General features: G+C 43.0%; 1 protein-coding gene and 1 long non-coding RNA gene across 5 annotated transcripts in view; one reads left to right on the top strand and one right to left on the bottom strand.

The window, feature by feature from the left end:
• The window catches only part of plxna4 (plexin A4), a 248,207-nt gene that overhangs the window by 189,043 nt on the left and 36,470 nt on the right, over positions 1-22,694 (top strand). For 3 of the 4 annotated variants that reach the window (XM_041977658.1, XM_041977657.1, XM_041977659.1), the window contains exons 14-25: positions 122-245; positions 1,296-1,432; positions 1,936-2,103; positions 2,246-2,339; positions 4,187-4,426; positions 4,592-4,738; positions 5,385-5,619; positions 5,813-5,953; positions 8,176-8,446; positions 12,829-12,895; positions 13,560-13,706; positions 14,841-15,000. In XM_041977658.1, coding sequence (XP_041833592.1) covers positions 122-245; positions 1,296-1,432; positions 1,936-2,103; positions 2,246-2,339; positions 4,187-4,426; positions 4,592-4,738; positions 5,385-5,619; positions 5,813-5,953; positions 8,176-8,446; positions 12,829-12,895; positions 13,560-13,706; positions 14,841-15,000 — 1,931 coding nt within the window. Of the gene's footprint in view, positions 1-121; positions 246-1,295; positions 1,433-1,935; positions 2,104-2,245; positions 2,340-4,186; positions 4,427-4,591; positions 4,739-5,384; positions 5,620-5,812; positions 5,954-8,175; positions 8,447-12,828; positions 12,896-13,559; positions 13,707-14,840; positions 15,001-15,527; positions 15,624-22,694 lie in introns of those variants that run through there. The other variant, XM_041977660.1, reaches the window with a different exon arrangement.
• On the bottom strand, positions 16,680-17,303 carry LOC121634756. The gene is made up of 3 exons (XR_006009287.1): positions 17,068-17,303; positions 16,937-16,995; positions 16,680-16,846 (listed from the first exon to the last, which is right to left on the bottom strand). It is a non-coding gene; the product is annotated as an uncharacterized LOC121634756 (long non-coding RNA).

Genomic DNA, 22,694 nt, shown 5'->3' with positions numbered 1-22,694 from the left:
TAATGCAAACTTTTTTTTAAGAGAACATTTCTCTGTGTGGGATATAGCACATGTAATTGTGTATTTCTATACATTAGCATTTTTTCCTTCATATTTTACAATTATTGCTGTGTGTTTTCAGGATTGTGTGTGAGATGGGTAAAGCAGAGGAGAGCCAATATGCTTGGAATGTGCAAGTCTGTGTTGGGGTTGGACCATGCAGACCTGATTATATTGCAAAATCCTCGCGGTATTATTACTTTGTGGTAAGTGTCAATTTTTAATTTCTACTTTTTTAAAGTAAGGAAAATATTTTTTGATGGTGAAAAGGGCTGTATTATTGAATGAATATTGCATGTAGCATTTTGCCTCTATGAGCAACGAAGCAAGCATGCTGCATATGTCAACCTCTCTATTTTAGCACCTTGCTAGTAGGTGGTCTGTGTTCTCATTTACTGTGTTAATATATGTTGTTTATTTGGCTGTGTTCCCACTTGGCAGCATTTCTCTCATGTACGCATCAGCAGTGAGACATGACTGACAGTCACTAATGAGCACAGGATGAGACAGAAACACTGAAAACATTTTCTGAGAAGAACTTATAAAAACACACATTACACCCTCGCTGTGTTCTTTCAACACTCACTCCACACACAATCACTCACACTCTTGCACGATTTTAAAATAAATTTGCAGTTGTGGCTTTTATGTACTCCTTTTACACTCTGGTATAATTTTAGTGTTGCTCATTAATGGGAGGTGGCCGAGGTTTATTTGTCAGTGGGGTCTCTGCACAGGATTATGTGATGTTACGTCTAGATGTCAAAAGCAGCAGGTTGAAAATGAGACTTTGCAGAGGCCAAATGCCTTGAAGAAAACATCAGCTACTGCTGTGTCACTTTAATTTAAAAGTTTCCAACATGGCATACTGTATGTCCAACTAGATCACAGTGTGCAGGATTGGGTAAATTTATTGAATACTAGTCAGTATAAAATACTTGATTTGTCAGTTTCTGTTAAGGTACATGTTAAAGTACAGTTTATTACATACAGAAACAGTGTTGATTTGTTCTTATTTTCCATAGCACATATTTAGTATTTATTTCAGGGCTTTAAATTTAAACTGGATTAAATTTAAGTTAAACTGTGAATACAGCTTGACTTTGGTTCCCAGTTGCTGACCAACATCTTAATTTTGCACATTTTTGTCAGCTCTCTATCATTTTTTGCTTTTGAGCAATAGAATTTCACATTTAAGCACCTGATCTCACCTTCTGATTGATTTTTAGCACACAAACCTCTATCTTTTTTCCCAGGTTCCACGAATCATCAGCCTCAAACCGAGCCGAGGACCCGTCTCTGGGGGGACAATTGTCAACATCACCGGTACCCACTTTGATGCTGGGAGCCATGTGTCAGTCATGTTCAAGGACCAGCCTTGCACTTATCTGAGGTTAGTGGGAACAAGTCTGGGCTGACCCTGCCAATCACACTTAAAGAGTCAATTAAAAGCTCCGTCAAAGTCAGTTTTTGTCAAGCTGCTGACAGTTCTCCTGTTAACAGTGATGAAATGTATTTGGAACAAAAATGGTGGCCAGGAAATTCAAGCTGATGATGATGATGATGATGGTGATGGCAACAATAACTATTATTCTGGGTGAATGCGATGTTTGATACACAACTCTAAGTCCAGTCGATAAAATATCTACATCGGTCCAATTTAACAGCCATTCAGCCATCTTGGACATTAAATTTAATTGTCTTTTTAAATAATTTAGTACTTTGTACTAAAGGTGATGAACACCTGAACTTATTTGCCCCAAGTGTCTTCACAAAGTAATATACATTTACCTTATCAGCTATAAAAAAACATCCCTTTTTGTGTGTTGTGGGTGTGTGAATAGACACTAACATGGCAGTTTCTTGTAATAATACTTCATCCTGTCATGACTTTAGGAGGGGCGGCCAGTGGCTAACCTGCCGAACCCATGCTTCCCTGCACGGCTGTGGAAACGTGTCTGTGTCTGTGAGCATAGATAAGGCCCAACTTCAGAAAGACCTACAGTTTGAATATGTGGAGGATCCCACCATCACCAAGATAGAGCCAGAGTGGAGCATATACAGGTATATCAGAAGGCTGCATATCGGACACTTCTTCAATTTGGCAAAACAGGGCTGAGGCCGGTCAGGCCTAAAAAAGGAAAAAGCACCCGCAAAGTTACTGAACAAAATTTTCACTTTGATATTTTTTTCTTTCATCTTCAAGTGGACATACGCCAGTGACAGTGACAGGAACTAACCTGGACATCATTCAGACCCCACTCATCAGAGCCAAATACAACGGCCATGAAACACTTAATGTAAGTAAATGCACAACATGAATAATTAGATTTATAAATCCAACTGCTTTGTTGATCTGGATAAAGTTATGTAGAAGGTTTAGATTATTTTAATTTTCAAAGCACACTATATTTAATATGGTGGTACTTTGGATAGCACTGTCGCCTCACAGCATTGTTCAAATCTGGAATGACCTGACAAATAGAGGCATACAAATGTGTTAAGTGAAACTGAGGTTTATTTTATACTTTTTATAGCAGTCCTGGAGTAAAAATATTATAATGAACAATCTGTACTACCACCATTTAGTCCTCAAACTCTCTTGGCAGGTAAACTCCCCACAGGAAGCCAGCAATTGTAAATGTCAGCCTTTTTTTTCTTAATTGTATAATTTCCTTGTTCTTGCTAAAGCATTAGCAAATTCCTCAGTTCCACCTGTAGATAAAATCTCATAACACTGAAAGCTTAGAGTTAAAAGAAACACAATGCAAAATCAACTGATAAAACTACTGTAATTTGTCTCCCCACTTAACAACAGAGATATTTTGAAACTGAATTAAAACCCACAGAGACCAGCCCTTGTCAACTTTTCATTCATTTACTCCAGGGAGGATAAATAAAGTCATACAAGAGTTTGTTTGATCTCATTGAAAGAAAAGGAGAAACAAAAGGTGGTAATTCTATCTTCATGGTCCATTTGAGCATGCACCTGCAGCACGTTTAACATCTGTGCTCACGTCTGTGCTGGGCACTGCGATCCACGGAGCTTACTGTGTTTCCATAGAATTTGTCCACATCTCACATTCTCACTCTGGCACAGCTAAGATCTAAATGAGAAGGAGTCCCAAACAGAATGACATTTAAAGCATTTTAAGTGGCATTTGTCCACAGACGGGAGTTTTTGTTTCTCTTCTTTCCAGTTACCTTCCTGTACCTGACATGTACCATTGCATGATACAACGCAGTGATGTCCTGAAGACCTTACAGGATTTGTCAAGTCTGATGTTCAAGGAGCCAATTAGAGTGACAGGCAGCAGTTTGAATGACTGCATGGCAGAGGTTACTGTGGAAATGTGAGATGTCTGTGAGGGAGACCTGTGCTGCTGGTTGATTTGTCAGTGTCCTGACAAGCGGAGAGGAATGGAGATGTTCGGGGGATATTGAGAGGCGTAGGACATTACAGTGACAGATCAATCTGTCATTGCTTATATAGCTCACTTTAAGTTGTAAATAAAGGATAAATAATCTGAATTGCATTACGTATGAGAGAGACCACAACAAGAACACAAATGAGGGATGAGACGAGATACAAAATGAAGTATGAGATGCTGTAATTGAGCTGGAGAAGTAGAACAGAGAGAGATGAGTGGGTGAATAAGTATGTGCCCACCAAAGAAGAAAAGATCACAGGGAGGAATAACGGATTAAGAAAAAGAAGTGAGAAGAGGCTGTGGGGGTCTTTGTAAAGAGTTATGAAGGAAGAGTAAGACCCAATTATCACTCCTGAATCTCCACACATCAAAGCTTGATTGTGCTGAGACTGTACATGATCTCGAACGGCATCGTATTTGGTGGCTTCCTTTGAGGAAGAAACTCAGACAGATCCTTTTCTGCCTTTTTTAAAATCTAACTTGAAAGAAACGCACATGTGACATATAAGAGACTAATAACTGTTGACTGAATAGTTTAGTATAAAACAAAATTGGTGAATTCAAAGGCTTAAAGAGGTAGAGCTTGACTGACAAGAAGGCATGAGTGGCGTGATCAGGTCCAGCCCTGCAAGGATATGAAAAAATAATACATATTTGTATAAATGTAGTAATTTTGCACAAGATTAATTTATTCACTCTCTTTGTGTGTCCTCCAGTTATGTGAGGTGCTAAGCCCCACATCCATGGTGTGCCAGGCTCCAGAGCTGCCCATCAGCTTAGCGAGGCATCAAGAAGTCCCTGAAAGACCAGATGAGTTTGGATTTAAATTGGATGACGTGCAGTCTCTGATGGCACTCAACAGCACCAACTTTATCTACTACCCAAACCCAGAATTTGAACCAATTAGTGTCTCTGGAGTCTTGGAACTTAAACCTGCATCACCCATTATCCTAAAAGTATGTAGAGAGATAACATTTCTCCATGTTTACTATCAATTTATAGCTTTCTTTTATAAAGTTTGAAAACCTTAACCTGTAAGTTATTTATAGATAATTGGTTGTTTGATCATAAACTCCCATCTTTGCCAGAAGTATTACTTATCCATGATTTTTCTCCTGCAGGGGCGAAACTTTGTTCCACCAACTAACAGTGGGAATGGAAAGCTGAACTATACAGTTCTGATTGGTGAGAAGCCCTGCACGTTAACAGTGTCAGATACCCAGCTTGTCTGTGATTCACCCAACGTGACTGGTCGACACAAGGTTTTGGTGAGTGATACAGCAGAAACACAGAGATAAACAGTCATGCACTTGATAGGTTGGCTGTGTTGGGGGAAGCAGACAGATCTAAAAATCAATTGACAGTTTGAGAATCAGACATTCCTCACGTTGCTTTCTATCCATCCCCTTGTCCATTCTCAAACAGACTGCAGCCTTAATCCAATCAGCCATGTGGTTCCTGTTAGTGCCCACAAGCAGACAAAAGACAAACAAATAACCCTTCAATAAGAAAAATTACAGTCTAAGCAAACTTAATAAAGATTCCATTTGTGGTTTTAAGAGGAACCACTTTAAAGAAAGCGTTTCCTGATGTTACCACCTGAGCCCAGAATCAGAGAAAGATAAGAATGCATTACTGTAAAACATTTAGATGTACAAATAAACAAAGTGTTTTGTCACTGCAAATCAATATGTCTGTCTGAATTTAGTTTACAAAAATAAATGCTGTATACACTGAAATTGTGATCAGAAGAGTAAACATATTTTGCTTTAAGCAACACATTTTAATTTGAGTTTATTTATTCATCTTAATTGGTCAGATATTAAAAATGTTGCTCAAGTAACATTTAAGTGAAGCTCTTTGCTAATAACTATTTTCTCTTTTTGATAACAAACTGTGTTTCTCTGTCACAAGGCACGTGTTGGCGGTATTGAGTTTTCCCCAGGTGTGGTCCACATCACCTCCGACAGCCAACTTGGCAAAACGGCAATCATTGGCATTGCTGCAGCCGGTGCCCTCCTCATCCTTTTCATTGTGGTGGTGCTCATTGCCTATACCCGCAAGTCTCGTGAGAGTGATCTGACTCTAAAGAGACTGCAGATGCAGATGGATAACCTTGAGTCTCGTGTAGCTCTAGAGTGCAAAGAAGGTAAGAGGTTGGAGATGATGTAAGAGATGTTCATAGATTTTACATCATCATCGTAAAATTTGTTTACAAAGTTTTGGGAGCATCATCATAAAGCTTCCCTCTGTTAAAGATTTTGCTCAACCGCTCTGAATGTGAGATTTTAAAGTTTTAAGTAAGAGCAAACATAGAAACACATGTTTTTATTATTCTTCAGCTTTTGCAGAGCTGCAGACAGACATCCATGAGCTGACCAGTGATCTAGGTGGTGCGGGTATACCCTTCCTGGACTACAGGACCTACACCATGAGGGTCCTCTTCCCAGGCATTGAGGAGCATCCTGTACTGAGAGATCTGGTAAAGCTTAAGATTTTAATACAAAAGAAGTGCTATGTTTATAATGTTTTATGATATTTTATTCCTTTCAGACACTTTTTCAATAAACATGTTTTTTTTTTAATAAAGAAAGTTGTTTACTTGCAAAGTAGTGTTAACATGAATTCCTGACACGAGAAGTTCTTACCAATTTTCCCCTTCAATTAAATGTCCTACACATAACAGACAAATTTGTGTGTGTCATTCTTTTTTCAGAGTCTATCAAGTACTTGTCACAATGCAATTAGCCTTATTGGAAATGAAAGCGAAATGAGCAAGCAAATTAACAATGTGGTGGGTCGCAGTAGGTGAAATTGACGCTGAAGTTGTTTGTTGTTGCTGCCTGGTAAACAAAAGCCGTGTGACGGCTGACAACAACACTTTTACAAAAACAAACGAGGCATACCTTAAATCAGAGGTGTGCTCTCATTAATAACTCTTAACAATATGAGATGCTATGTCATTTTCTCTCTCCACCTCAAAAACAAATTAAAAGTCACTCACAGGGAGTATAGCAAAAGAATATAGAACAAATAGAAAAAAAATCAAGTCATTTATCCCCAGTGGTGACATTGATAGACAACCATAATTGAGCAGGTCATCTTGTTCCATTAAAAGAATGATGGACCCCCATTTCACTGCCTTCAGGGTTAGGCACTCCATCCCTGATGAGAATTTCCCAGTAATAAGCAATATTAATTATGATTTAATTGGTATAAATATCAAACGATATGGGGAGTATGATGTGGAAAAGGAGCCTAATGGAGAAAGCACTGGGCTTATCTTGGACTGTTGATGACCACTTAATTGTTATTGATGTGTTCAATAATCTAAAGTCAAGTCTTGATGATATGCTCCAGACAGAAATAGGACAGGTTCTAGAAAGTCTATCAAGGGTCACTTAAAGAGTGGGAAGTTTTCTGAAATGAATTATTTTAAAACATCAAGTGCGCGGTTGAAGAATGAAATATATTGAGAAGGCTGTTGGAATTTTGTCTGAAAGCCAGTTTCTTGATATTTAATTTGCTCTTTGCAACTATTAGGTGTATTCATGTCATATTAACTAGATTCCATTGTGGCTTTTCCTCTGCTTCAAACTTGATCTTTATGGAAACGGTTAAGTTTTGACACTCACATATTGTAGGGTTTCCATGCACATAGTGTACAGGTCATAAAAAGTTGCTCATACATCATTAAAGATCATAAAAGAGATGCATTAAAGTAAACTATTTCTGTTGGGTATATAATTCACAAGACTGTCACAACATATGAGGACCAAAAGAGAATGAAAATACACAGAACACAGTTTTCTGTCTTTTCTCATAAATACTGTGCATGCTTGAAAAGTTCCAACGTTCAGACACGTTTGAAGGCATAAATGCTCTACATATTTTGTCAAACTGTTTGAAATTAGAAATGCAACCGAACAATGACTCCCGGCAGATTACAACTACCTCAAGGAAAGGTAAAAACACAGCATATGTGGGCTGACAGCTGCGTTGGGTGCAAAGAGATGCTGTCTTACCACGAGTGCTCTTGACAGATAAAAAACAATCTCCTTAGGTGCTATTTATGAAAGAAAAAAAAAACAGAAGAGAACACTTGTGGTAAGTATAAATAGAACAGAGATGACATGAGCTCGGAAGAAGGAAATTCGCAGCAGTCTCTTTCAAGTTGCATTAATATGGAACACAGTACCATCGAAATAATAAACATTCCCTAAAGGGGCTCGGTGTTTCCTAACCTTTATTCTCAATGCTCAGATGAAGCCTGACAAAAGCTGAAAAATATTAAACTTCTCTCTGGATGCCTCCATTTCTTTCTCTCATTTTATTTATTTCCTCTTTCCATCTTTATTTTACTAAGCCTAACCTGTCAAATTGCTCTTTTAAGTGTATGTATATGTATGTATGTGTATATATATATATGTATATATATATATATATATATAATCTCAATGGTTAATGGTTATGGAGGCTTTGAATAATTCATCTCTTTATGATCTGAAAACCATGTTAAAGTATATTCTTCATGAAAAGATAAAAACATTGTCCAGCTTGAAACATAGAGCTAATAATACATTAAAATGAAGCAGTGACTAATTAGGTCTGTGTATCACCATCTTGACTATGCCACTTGGAATCAGTACATTTTTTTCCTTTGCCTTGTTATTTTTAATGTGTTTCATTTCTCTTGTTTCCTCACAGGTGAAGGGCTACCGCCAGGAGCAAGTGGAGAAAGGGCTGAAGCTCTTTGGCCAGCTCATTAACAACAAAATCTTCCTGCTGTGTTTTATTCGCACTCTGGAGGCCCAGCGTGGTTTCTCCATGAGGGACCGCGGCAATGTGGCCTCACTGATCATGACAGTTCTGCAGAGCAAGTTGGAGTACGCTACTGATGTCCTGAAGCACCTACTGTCTGACCTCATAGACCGCAACCTTGAGAGCAAAAGCCACCTCAAACTGCTGCTTCGCAGGTAATTATCAGGCTCCAAAAGAGTCTAACTTTACTTGCAGCACTGCCTAACAGCTGGTCAAAGTTAAGCAGCTAAATGTGGATATTTTTTCCATAACATTCAGCTGCTTTAAACTTAGTTTGATATGGTATCAAGATGAAAGGTTTACACTTGTTATATCGGCTCTCAGCTATCAAGGACTGCATATGCTTCTCAGTGCTTCCTATCTGTGACATGTTTGGATTAACTCCTGTGACCTTGAATTTCAGCCTCTGTCTGAGAAACACCAGAGCTCATTGCCATGCACATCATTAGCAAAATAATTATGATTAATTAGCAGCGAATCCAATTTCAAATAGCTCAAGAGGAAAGAAATACTAATTTATAAAAAAAAAGGGGGGAAAGAGACTGTGAAAAGCTTGCTCTCTGGCACAATCACAATCCTCTCTTGGATTTGTAGTCAAAGCTTGAATGGCATGCACTTGAACACAGCACTGTATGTGATTATGCTTCCTGCCTGCGGTGTTTGGAAAATGTGATGATTATGCTTACTTGAGTAAACCAGCTACTTCACAGCTGTTGTGTGTGGTGTGTGTGCTTGCATGTGCATGCTTACATACACATTGCATTAAATGTTTTTTGCTTGGGGTTGTCAGTCAAGTCTTGACACCCCCAGATGATTTGACAGGCGTGTGATAAATTAAGTTGTCCATCTAATTTCAATACAAATGCTGATTCTCCCTCTGGCTAAAGACACTCTCTGTCTGCCAGTTAAGCCAAACACATAAACACAACAGGGATATGCAGACAGGGATAAAATTAATGTTGCTCATCATACCGTCCAGAAGACACTGGGCATATTCTCCTCATGAAAAAACTGTTGAGGCTGCTTGGTGATGCAGGGAGAGATTATTGCTGTCTGGGCAGGAGGCATGATTAATTGCAGTCAGAGCTTACAGAGTATGGTGCAGCCACTAAACAACAGAGTAACTGCTGATCCTGGCAGTAGATACAATATAAGAGATGGCACATACAGGGAGAGGTGGTCAAGGACAATGGAGACACTTAAAGCTGTGTCATCTTGTGAGGAAAGCTGACTGCCGAGGCATGAAAGCAAGTTGTGTTATCAGCTTTTTAATTGTTTTGTTTATGGGGACCGTATGTGCTCTTCCATATCTTATATCAAGATTTGATGTGAATTAAGACTGACTACCAAAGGTACCATCCAATTACAAAGCACATCTATCCTCTTTAATGACAAAGAAGGAAAGCCTGTAGAAAATACCAGTACGTGCAGGAACAGTAGTGGGAAAATGCATGTTTACAACACACCCAGTTTGATTTCCCATTTGTCATCTACTTGATTGTGATGGCCACTGATCAGACTGTCGTCATCTCATTTTTCCTCCACAGATTCGCTTATTAGTTCCTCAACAACCTAGCATGCATTTTAGATGGGATGTGGTGAGCTGTGCCATCCTGTAGTGATGACTGGTGTGTCCTTGGTTAGTTGCTGAAAATAGCCCAAATACATAGGCACAGAGCTTGGAGGAGGAACTTGGATAAAGCACCCCCTCTGCCCCTCTCCCCCTTTAATTTGTTCCATTTCTTTTCTCTTTTTTTATCCATGTTTGCTCATTTTAAGTGCTGTAATCTGGCTTCTCATTCATCACTGCTTACTCCTTTGTCTTCATTTCTAAAGCCTGTTGCTTTTTTTTTTTTAAACATTGTCACTATCTTTCTCTCTCTTCCTCACCTATATTCGTTCCCCCAATCTATATTCCCTACTCTTCCTCCCCTCCCCTGTTTTCTTGATTGCTAAATCAATGCTTAAAGTGTGTGAGCAGGGTGTCTCTGGCACAGCATCTGAGCACAGCTAACCACTGCCTCCTCTTCCAAGAAATCTGTGTGTGTACTTGTGTGTGTCCTCTTTCCTCTCCATACACCAACACACATCCTTCCATCTGTCCCATCTCAACCTGTGCTGAAGCACAACCACCAGGCAAGCTAACTAACGAGAGCCTTCCACAACCATCTGTCGCATTCCTTGCTGCATACTCCTTCTCCAACTCTTCTCTGTGCATCATTCCTCTATGTTTCACTCAGCTCCCCACACCACCATACCCTCTTCCCATCGTGCAGTGTTAAACAACCTCCCTGTAGCCTTAAATTTTGTCTGGCTACAGTTTAAGTGCCAAAATATTAGTTTTGATGCTGGTCAAAAGATGAAAACCCAATATGCTCATGTGTTAATCACAACATTGGTTTGGCTCCAGCACAGAAATGCTATCAGCACACAGGTGCACAGGACTCTTTGTACAGCAATAAGTATACTCTCAGCTGATGAAGAGTCAGGTTTTGTTTGCTAGCTAGCATTTAGCAGATTTCTGTGCATAAGCAAATTAATGTCTGCAACAAGCCAACAAAGTGTGACAGTATGATACATAGATGACCTGTCTTCTCCATAAATACAGAGCCTGTACAGTGTGTATATACATATATATATATATATATATATATATATATATATATACACACACACACACACAAGCATATACATTTCCCATTCTCTGTTTTGTACCTCAATAATCAGGGGGAACTAAATACCTCCGGAGCCCTCTGCTCTAGATCATTCCCAGCAGTTACTGACCCTCTGAATGATTGCCAAGTGAGCAAATCTGACTATGCCAATATGCCACGGCACATTTCATAAGATTAACCCCAACATAGATTGTGCTGTGTTTTTTCAGTTTCAGCTGAGGAGAGGTTTGGTGAATATTGTTTAGAAAGTTGTAATACTCAATGCTAACTATAGATGTTTAGAGCAGTCACAGTCACAGTGGTGCTTTTATCACCATTCCCTACAGAGTGTAACAAGAGTGAGAAGGAGCAAAAGCAAAGTAGTGGAACTGTGCCAAGAATTCCTATTACTGGAGGGTTGCTACCTGCTACCAGATGCACGTGCAAGCACACATAGCACACAGGATACTTTCCAAATACACACACAGTGGGAATAATTTGTATCGTTTGCAAACTAGCCTTAAAAAGACCTCACACTTGTCTGGTCACACAGCCACAACAAAAAAAACACAAGATCTATTGGAAGTGATTTAGGAAATGGAAGTTAAAGAAGAAAAGGGAAGGCCAGACTCGGCCAAAACATTTATTCTTCATTCTTTTCTTCTTTTCACTGCTCCCTCCTTCCTTCCTTACCAGTGAACCTCCTCTTTTCTCTGTGCTCCTTACATCCCTTTGATGGAAAGACTGCATTTTTGGAAATTGAGAGGATTTAAAAGTCTGTGCGATTACAGGATCCGGAATAGGGCAGTCAAAGCGAGGAAGGGAGGAGGACAGCAATGACACATGAAAGAAAAGATGAAAAGTGACCTTCTTGACCCTTGGATCTGTGGACAGAGGAAGGGTGCAAAGGCGGCATGATAAAAGCTTGGGCACAGCGAGGGGCAGGAAGTTAATCCCCTCCAGGTGTTGTGCCAGTGTTGACAGGGGGTACCAGACAAGCCCAATGGCACATCATGCACCCCGTGTGTTTCAGTATGGAGACTCTTTAAGAGGCTGTGAATAGCAAAAGGAGGGAGGGCTGCAGGTGGCAGCTGAAACACTAGGGACAAAATCTACACATGCGCGCACACATGCAGGCACAATGGACGCTAATCCTGAAATATTGATGTCTATGGTAGTTTCTCATTGAAAAAAGAAGCAGGGGTGTGTGTTTATTATAACCCAAACACCCCTGCTGCTGGCCAAGAAGGTCTCTGTCAAAGGATATCCGATCTTAGTCTCTCCTTCTTCCCTCCCTTGCCACCACCACTGTTGTTTTTATGTATGCATATTAGCCATTCACACGGGATCACTTGCACTGTTGGCCCAGGTCAACACATACACGCTCATTCAGGCACACAATTTTGCCACACCAGTGGAGCATAGATGCCAGGCAGAGAAGGAGAGGGAGATGTATTCATTCACTTTCTATTGTGCACGGATCGAGTGTTAGTCCAGTGAATAGGCGAGGGAGCGCTTCATAATGAGACCAGTGTTATTACAGAGCCGCTCCAGCCCCTAACGACATCAATCCACTGGGATCAAATAAAGGCTTTTAATTGCTCTGCCTCATATTAAAATCCCCGCCGCTGTAGATGAGTTGCCCTTGGCGTGCCTGAGCATAAAAGCCAGCTGAAAGATTGTCTGAAAGGCCATCGTATAGCATGCGCAAAGCCTCTCTCAATTCACGTCTTTGCGGTTATGTTTGTGCAGCAAAAGCCTATTCATTATCTGCTGCCGTCATGTTTTGCAGAATATTTGACAACCATGTTGAATATTTATGATGGTAATAAGAGTACAGGGATCAAATGTTCATTATGTGCTTTGTGTATGTCTGTTTGCAGGACTGAGTCTGTAGCAGAGAAAATGCTGACCAACTGGTTTACGTTCCTCCTCTACAAGTTTCTGAAGGTACTGTAACTTTGTAGTTCTCAGCTTTTGGAGAAGTTACTATTAGTATTGTTCACAGTAATTTTTGACAGCTAATGGAGAACCCTTTTTAATATATATATATATATATATATATATATATATATATATTATGAACTAAAGAGGATTTCCAGGTATGAAATATTTTTGGCTCTTGCAGTTAAAAGCCAGCCTCTCTGTTTTCTTCCAAAAATAAGATACAAGTGCACCGATATACAAATATTCACGAATCAGAAGCACCTGCTCTTTATGCCACTGAGTCAAAAGAATTTTATAATCTCTGTCTTCTCTTCTATACCAAAGCTGGGAAAATATCATATAAATTATGATATATGAGCAGTACCTTGTGAATGATGAATAGCTGTGTTTTGACACAGAAGATTGTGCACCTTCAAGAGTTTTTCTTTTATATCACTCTTAAGTTTTTATCCATAAAATCATTCCTAAACTTCTCTTCTTTCTGGCAACTGCAGTAGCTCTGACACTAAGAGTCAAGTTTGTAAGTTTTGATAACATTGGAAACCAAACAGTGGGGGAAACAGAAAAAAAAGACATTTTTCATATTTCTTTTAGCAAAGAGAGTACATGTGACTTAACATTATGCTGACTCTAACAAACTTCTTTCTATCTCCAAACCTGCTTGTAGGAGTGTGCAGGCGAGCCTCTTTTCTCGCTCTTCTGTGCCATCAAGCAGCAGATGGAGAAAGGCCCCATTGACTCAATCACAGGAGAGGCTCGCTACTCTCTCAGTGAAGACAAGCTCATCAGACAACAGATTGACTACAAGACACTGGTATGGGGTTCACCTGCCCTGGGGAAGTGGGGCTAAAAGGGAGACGCTTAATATGCTTTCAGGAACAAGAGAATGGGGTGGTCATGGGTGGTCAGTCATGAGATGTGCAAAGGGACACAAACTTGTTGTTGTCACACTCGACATGCAGAGGCCATGGGAGTGTTGACCTCACTTCCATTTGAGATTGGAGCCGTTGAGGATAAAGCAGGGCACGCATAAGCAAAGTCTACATAAGAAAAGAAATTATGAAGTTTTCTCCTTCTGCAGCCGCTCATTCATTACCGAAATCTGCCAGTGAGCTCGATCTACTGTGACAGGATTCAGCAGGGGAGTTTTAGATATCATTTGGTCCTTTTCCAGTGTCAGATCAGTTTTAAGTCAACATCTTGCAAGCACAAATTTAGATCCTTAATAACCATGTTGAATTGCAATCCATGTTAATAAAGGATTTTTTTCCCTGGAAATTTGTCTAATATTACCTTATAATATTTACCAATATTCTGCTTAATGCTCCATTTTCCACAGTATATAAAGAGCAGATGTATGTTTGCATCTAAAAATACCCAAGTATTTTTTTTTTTTATTGAATTTTGTTCTAGAAACTGGATACATACAAACATATCTAAATTTTCTTCAATCCATATTTACGTGATTTGTGTATACTTATTGATTAATGTAAGGAATTTCTAATACCCAGAGTAAGCACTGAAAAACAAAACAAAAACCAAATGTTAAAAATGAATGAATGTGAACATATAAGTAGCGTTATTAGGGATTTTCAGCTTAGCTTCCACATTACAGTTTCTCTTTGAGTTCTAAAGGAAGAGCAATTTCCTAAATGATCCTCTGCAATATATTTACATCCTAAAGCAAACACAAAATTATTGAAGTTCCAATTAGTACCAGTCAAGATAGTAATCAATATTGTTTACATGGAGTACACAGACTTGTCCACTTTAATGAAATATATATTAGATACCACAGCCTACATCCTTTGCAGTTAATGAACTAGAATAAATTGTCTTTTTCATGTGTCTAAATAATACGAAAAGGTCAGTGCTTTGGATTGAGTTTGACCGCCCGGAAGCTCCTTGCCCCCTCACAGTTGCACTCCAGTGTATCTTTCTGCCACAGGTGGTGAACTGCATACATCCAGAGAACGAGAAAAGTCCAGAGATCCAGGTTAAGGTTCTGAACTGTGACACCATCAGCCAGGTGAAAGAGAAGATACTGGATGCAATCTACAAGAACGTCCTACATTCACATCGCCTAAAAGCCTCAGATATGGACTTGGGTAAGAATATTTGCCTTGAGATTTAAAAAAAATCTGAAAAGTATAACAAATAAATGGGAACAGAATGGAATGAATTAAAATACATTAAATGAAAGTTGTGAAACTGTAGAATTTGGCTAAAGTGGATTTAGTTCCTAAGTAAGTATTGATACATGAAGGTTTCTATAAAAGTTATTTAACATCGTCTTAACGTGGCCATAGAAGCGTTTTCCCCACAATCATGTATCTTGAAGCATTTGTTAGATGCTCCAGGGTAGTTTTTGACATTCTGGACATGCCTGTATTTGTGGTTTACAGTTTATCGAAAGACTCCTGTTCATCACTTCTGTTCAAGACCTCTGTAGAGTTTCTTCACCACGTATCTTGAGGGGGAGAGGCAAAGAGCACCTTAGCTTGGACACCAATTGATTTTTAGAAAGGCTTTCCCACTTCCCCCGGTCCTTCTTAAAATATATAAATATTAGGAATAGACATCAAACTTTCTTTTTAACCTCAAGAGACATTACTTCCTGACTGTGTTGGCTCAGGTAACTGAAAGTGTTCCCTCTATTGTCCAAACTTTACATCGATCATCTCTTTTGTTGACTGGTGTCTGAGTCAGATGATTGATCAGCTAATCAGTTGAGACGATCAGTGATCCTTTTCCTATTAAATTTGTCCTCTTCTTTCTTTCTTTCTTTCTTTAGGAGAAAGATAAACTTTCTCAAGACATTTACTGATGAGAGCTTTACTCCACTTTATGTGGTTTTACAGTACATGTGAGCATAATATCATTATCCCTGTTTGTTTTCCTGCCAATACCTACAGGCTGTTTCCTCACTGCACATTGTGCTTTTTATGGTTTAATATAGCCAGATGGATTTTTCAGAACCCCAGTTGTGTGTTCATAATAGCATATTTATAAGCAGCCCCAGATCTAAGATGGGCTGAGTGCATACCACGGGGAATTTGTCTGTGAGATAGCTAAGTGAAAAGATTGGTTTAGCCTTTTGACGACACTTCTGGATGAAATTGTTTTATGGCCCCCTTTGGGCGGTGTGTGTTGTTCTGTTATTCTTTTATTACTAAAGGGAATTGAAAATTGGAGTAAGGTGGCCGCCCTCTCTGCATGAGTGTGATTGTGCGAATTAGACAGAGAATGAGTAAAAGCAGCCTCGTAAGAGAACGTGTAGAACAATTATTCATATATATATATATATATATGTGGCATGACGAGGGTAGGGCCTTAATAAGTAGCTTCGTTGATAAAAAGGTGTGACAACGCCACCCAGGGGAATTTCACCCCCGGGAACCTTCTAGCTCTTAAAAGTAAGAGCTAGGTTGATATCATGAGCAGAGTCCGTTCCAATTCACAATAATCTTTATTTAAACAATCAAAGTAAAATAAACTGTCGGCGGGTATTTAACAATAAAACTAAAGACACAGGTTGTGGGGAGGGCAACCATTCCCAACATTAACCAAATAGGGGAAAACAAGACAAACTCAAACCAAACCACCAGTGTAGACACATCAACCGTGCTCAAACGACCACCACCAGGAAGGGGAATGTTGCTCGGAGCCCACAGTACCTGTACACAAAACACAGAATTAAAAGTACGCCACCGACAGTTATACTAAAATCTAATAGAAATACGCCATCAAGCAGGACAACCAAGAAAAGGTAAACTTCAGCGCCACAAGTCCAGTGTAATCCGTCCAGCGTAATCAGTCCAGGCACGCCAGAACAGCAGGGCTGCCGATGATCACTTCGCCGAGTCGCCACCTGTATCCGTGCCGGCAACGCGCCGTGCTATCCGGAGTAGAGGAGGAGGGGCAGCCACTGGTGCAATCCCTGCGGCTATACTCCTGCTCACACACACACACCCACCCACACACACACAGGATTGATCAAAACAATTCTTCACTGGTGCAAAACTTATGACAGGGCAGACTCACCACATCCAGGTACCAGCCGCAGCGCGATCACTCCTGTCCACAACCGCGCTTGCCCACAGCTGCGAGTGTGGGAGGCCTAGTTAGCAAGTTAGCCTACACTTCTGCTAAGATGGATATTAGTTGCGGCTTACCTTTTAGGAATGTCCTCCTGCACCCAGCCACGCCAACCTGCCACTGCAGCCACCAGGCAAAGAGGAGGCGAATTCCTAAGCTTCCTATCCCCTGTGCTTTTATACTCCCCCAGCGCCACCAATGTAATAAGTGGTGGTGCTGGCAGCACAGTGCCATCCAGTGGCGAGGAGGTATTAACCCTCCTGTCACATGCACCCCCACATTTTGCATCGTCGACCCGACGATGAACCAACCCAAACCTCAACACCAGGGCCTAAAGGCAGCAAACTGTGTGCAAATTGCTGGATTAGCAGGCTCCTGAGCTGGTCTGGCCCGGGGTTCCACAGAGCGCGGGAGATGGTACACATTAGAGTGGTGTCCAGCAGCTGAGCGACCAGTTCGGCGCACAGCCTGCTGGCTGGAACTAGGCTGATCATCCGCTGGCACCGACTCCCCCCCCACTCTCTGTGTTTCAGGGACAGGCCCTGCACTCACAGAACCTATTGCGGGGCCTGACCGATGTACCACAGGGTTTTCAGAAACCAGAAGCCACACGTCGCCTTCACTGGAGCTGTTACTCCCATCCAAGTCCACCACTCTGGTGGGGGGCAGGATCGTAGATGCAAGGGTCCCCAGTTCAGGTTGAATCACAGCTTTCAACATGTCCCGATGTACCGTTCGAACCTTTTGTAGATCATGTGCAGGAGCTACTGTATACACGGCCCCATGGCCAGATGGAGCTTTAATAATCTGGTGGACCACAGGACTCCAGAGGTCCTGGATCTTATGCCTCCCCTTTGCTCCGTGGTCCCTCAGATAAACCATCTGACCAACAGGGAGAGGCGCATCACGCACCTGCAAATCATGTCGCCGCTTTCGATGGCTAGCAGCGACCTGCAAACGCTCCCGAGCGCCCTCAAATGCGACCTGCAATCTGGCCTGATGTTCAGCAACCCAGTCCTGTACCGCACCAGAGGTTGGGTTCTCCACTCGGCCCAGCAGGAAGTCTACTGGCAGACGAGGTTCCTGTCCAAACATTAGAAAAAAAGGTGACTCCCCAGTGCTCTGATGGGGTGTAGTGTTATAACAAAACAGCACCTGCGGCAGACATGAAGCCCAGTCACATTTCCGCGAAGCTGGCAGTGTTCGAAGGAGGTTATGCAAAGTTCTATTAAACCGCTCACATTGGCCGTTACCTGCGGGATGGTAGGGAGTGGTGTGAGATTTAACAACACCATAAAGTGAGCAAAGCTGTGCAATAAGGGAACTTTCGAAGCTCCGACCTTGGTCAGAATGCAGACGACTCGGAACACCAAACTTATAAAACCATTCCGAGACCAGAATCTGGGCTACAGTGGGAGCCCGCTGGTCTCGTGTGGGAATCGCCACGGTAAATTTACTGAAAACGTCGGTCATGATGAGGACATTCTCAAAGCCACCTCTAGAAGGCTCTAACAAGGTGAAATCAATGGCTAGAACTTCGTTAGGACGTCCAGCCAATAAATGACCCATAAAACTACGGGGCCCGTACCCAGAGTCCTTGGAAATCTGACACCGCTCACACTGCTGGACCCATGTCTTAATGTCCGAAGACATGCCCGGCCAGTAACAGCGCTGTCGGACCAATTCTGTGGTCCGTTCAATGCCCTGATGACCATGCTCTTGATGCAACTGAGTCAGGACGTCCCTTTTAAGGACTTCAGGCAACAGGAGCTGGAGAAATCCTTCCCCCCCATCTGGGCGAAATACCTGGCGAAAGAGGACCCCATCCTTCTCCACCAACCGCTCCCACTGACGCAGCAGAGCCAAAGCTGATTTAGACAACTGCAGTCTCTCAGTAGGGGTAGGTGGAGCCTTCCGCTGCCAAAAAGCCCACACCTCTGCAAGGAGGGGATCCCTGCCCTGCAACAACCGCAGATCTGACACCGAGTGGACAGGGAGGGCAGAGACCAGCGACTGACATGCGCTCACCTCTGCACAGAACGGTGGTGGAGAACTCTGTCGCAGGTTAAGGGGGAGCACGGTGCCCGGCAAGCTAGATGGAAGTGCTTGCGAGCCTGGGACATACTGCCGTGATAACGCGTCCGCGTTCCTGTTACAACGGCCTGAACGATATTTTATAGAAAAGTCAAAGTCAGCCAGTTGTGCAACCCAGCGATGCTCAATGGCCCCCAACTTAGCAGACTGAATGTAACTTAGCGGGTTGTTGTCCGTATACACAATGCATTTGTGTCCCAACAGATACTCCCTGAATTTTTCTGTCATGGCCCACTTTAGTGCCAGAAATTCCAATTTCATGGAACTATAGTTTGACATATTACGCTCTGGAGGCCGAAGACCTCGGCTGGCATATGCCACGGGCCGCACGCCCTGATCCGTCTCTTGTGAAAGAACAGCGCCCAGCCCACCGTGGCTAGCATCAATCTCCAGAATGAATGGACAGGAAAAGTCAGCATAGGTCAGTACGGGGGCTGAAACCAGCCGAGACTTCAATGCCTCAAAGCTTTCCTCGCACTGAGGTGTCCACAAGTCATCCAGGGCCTGACGTGACCCTTTTGACTTGGCGCCTACCAGGCTAGCCACCAATTTATGCAGGGGACTAGCTAGCTTAGCAAAGCCCTCCACGAAGCGCCGGTAGTAGCTAGTAAAGCCTAAAAATGAGCGCAGCTCTGAGACATGGCGAGGGCGTTGCCACTTGGCTACCGCCTCAATTTTTTTCGGGTCTGTGGAGACTCCATGACTTGAGATAATGTGCCCCAAATAGCTCACCTCCTGCTGAAAGGCACATTTCTCCAGTTTCGCCTTAAGACCTTCCCTTTTCAGCCGGTCAAGCACAATTTCCAGTCTCTGCAGATGCTGTGCGACAGAGGATGAATAGACGATGATGTCATCTAAATAAAGTAGCAGGGACTGACCCTGCTGATCACCAAACATCCTCTGCATCAACCGCTGGAAGGTACTTGGAGCATTGCAAAGACCGAAGGGCATGCGGTTGAACTCAAAGAGGCCAAAGGGAGTGCAGAATGCAGTCTTAGCCCGGTCTTTCTCAGCCACAGGGACCTGGTTATAACCACTAGCCAAGTCAATAGTGGAAAACCAGCGTGCCCCGGACAGCACATCTAGACTCTCCTCGATGCGAGGCAGGGGAAAAGCATCCTTTCTGGTCTTACTATTAAGGCGGCGGTAGTCCACACACAAGCGTAGACTCCCGTCTTTCTTTCTCACCAAAACAATTGGTGAGGCATATGGACTGCTACTTTCCCTGATTACCTGAGACTCCAAAAGTTGGTGAATATGGGCCTTTACTGCCTCATAGTCTGAGGGAGGAATGCGCCGATACCTCTGCCGGACCGGAACATCATCCACCAGAGGGATTTCGTGAGACAACAGGCTAGTACAACCCAAATCACCGTCATGTGCTGAAAACACTGACCGATACTTCTCGAGTAAAGATTTAGCACTAGCCTGTTCCTCTTCTGGTAGCACAGACAGATCCAGCATGTCCAGTTCGCTTGACCTAGTGTCCGCCACAGTTTGCAATGAAATTGTTGCCGTTACCGACTCCACGCCAGCCGGCAGGCTAACAACCTGTGCCACATGTAACACTCCCAACCCAGTCCGTGGGTAGAGGAGAACCTCGGTTGTCCCCACATTAACCACTGGGACGTACACCGTACCCTGGACAACCTGTAAGAGGCATGGGGAGGCCAAGAGCCCAGCAGGTAAACCTGACTCTAGGGGCTCAAACAGCACATTCTGGCCAGCTAATTTTTCAGAGCAAGTGCCCGCTACAAACTTCATTACCCCTCCCGGTATGCGTACTACACGCCTTCCTCTGACTCTCACTGAGTGAGTAGGGTCCCCCTGGATTGAGGCAGACGACTGGTGGTACTGCTGCAGTGCTGCCACAATTGGACCAGGAGCTTCCGAAATGGAAGTGGAGTCAAAGAGGGACTGACCGAATGTACTGAAAAGTTCCTGGTAACAGCGGCGAATAACATTCATCCCCAGAACCCCGGGGACGGAGGAAACAGCACTAGGGGGGTCTTTTACAACAAGGATCCCACAGCTGGGTATCACCTTGCCACACAACTCCACATCCAGCTCCAAATAGCCAATATATGGAATAGCCAAGCCATTTGCCGCTCGTAGCTGTAGCCAATGACACGACTGCAGCCGCTCACCACCCCAGGGTGCAAACTGTTTCTGAAAGAAACTTTCTGTCATAGTTGACACCATAGAACCCGTGTCCACCAGGCAGGTCACCTCCACCCCACCAACTACAACACAAATTGTTGGACAGGGTGCAATCAAATCCGTACCTACACCCTTCTGTGAGCCTAAAGACTCCCCCTCTGAGCTGTGGCTCCGCAGCTCAGCGGGCTTCAGTTTTCCGACTGATTAGAGGGCCCGGAAAAGGGAGCAGTACCTGGATTAAGTCCCGCCACAGAGTTCCCCTGCCGCCGCGGGAAAGCTCGCTCATTCTCACACTCCCGTGCAAAATGACCTGGCTGCTGACACCGGCGACAGATTAGGGACCCATGACGGGGAACCTGCTCACGAGGGCGAGGGGCCTGCAGAGAGGCAACAGTCTGTGCAAGCTGATTGAGCTGCTCCTGTTGTTGTTTCAGAACATCCATCAGCTCACTCAACGTTGGCTCAGATGGACTGCTCCGACGAGCAGGCTGGAGGCGGCCCTGCACTGCATACTGGAGGCCATAAGCCGATGGCAACGAACAGCTACGTGGTCTTCCACCACCTGGAAGACCCTCTCTCTCCCATCTAATAGCCTCGCTACGGAGCTCCAACATAGTGGCTCTAGGTTGTTGCCGCACAAGCTGTTTAAGTTCCCTGCGAAGCGAGCTATCACAGACATGCTCAATGAACTGGTCCCTAAGCCAGACACCAGCATTAGGTACGCCATCAGGTGCATTCTGCTTTACCCGGTCCATCAGCGCCATGAGAGCCAAAGAAAACTCATGCAAGGTCTCCCCTTCCTGCTGATGTCGAGAAAAAAAAGCTTGTTGTAAAGTGACATAAGACTCCGTACATCCATAAAGTTCTTTTAGGATGTCAAGAACCTGGACTGGGTCACTTCGCTCCCCACTAGAGCGAAACTTAATCTCCTCCTTTGCCTCCCCCTCCAAATGATCAAATATAAACAAGGCCTGGTCTGCAGCAGCAAGGTGGCGGGCACGCACACACGCCTGCATCTCTTCTATCCACTCGGCTATTCCCATGCCAGTCTTACCATTAAACATGGGACACCTTCGGTCTCTAGGAATTACCACCAAGCGCTCCGTCATAGGGCCAACACTCACCGCCGGGGCATCGCTTGCCGAAGGAGATGAGGCACCGCTAGCACCCACCTGGAGGGCTGCCTGCTCCCGCCGCAGCCGTTCATTGTCAGCCTTAAGCTGCACCATGAGCTCCCTCAGCTGCTGCACCTCCTCCTCCATGATGAACACCGCCCACCACACCGAGCTCACGTGAGGATATGACTTGGGGTTCCCTGATTCCAACCCTGCTGTTCTGGCTGCACCAAAGAAAGAAAAAAAACAAAATTAAAAACCACAAAACACACAACAAACAAAAAACAAGGGAAGAAAAGAAAAAAAAAGCAAAAAAAGAAAAAAAAAACCCCACT

Source organism: Melanotaenia boesemani, chromosome 23 (assembly GCF_017639745.1).
Source record: "Melanotaenia boesemani isolate fMelBoe1 chromosome 23, fMelBoe1.pri, whole genome shotgun sequence".
Lineage (NCBI taxonomy): Eukaryota > Metazoa > Chordata > Actinopteri > Atheriniformes > Melanotaeniidae > Melanotaenia > Melanotaenia boesemani.
This window is presented reverse-complemented; position numbering and strand designations above follow the sequence as displayed.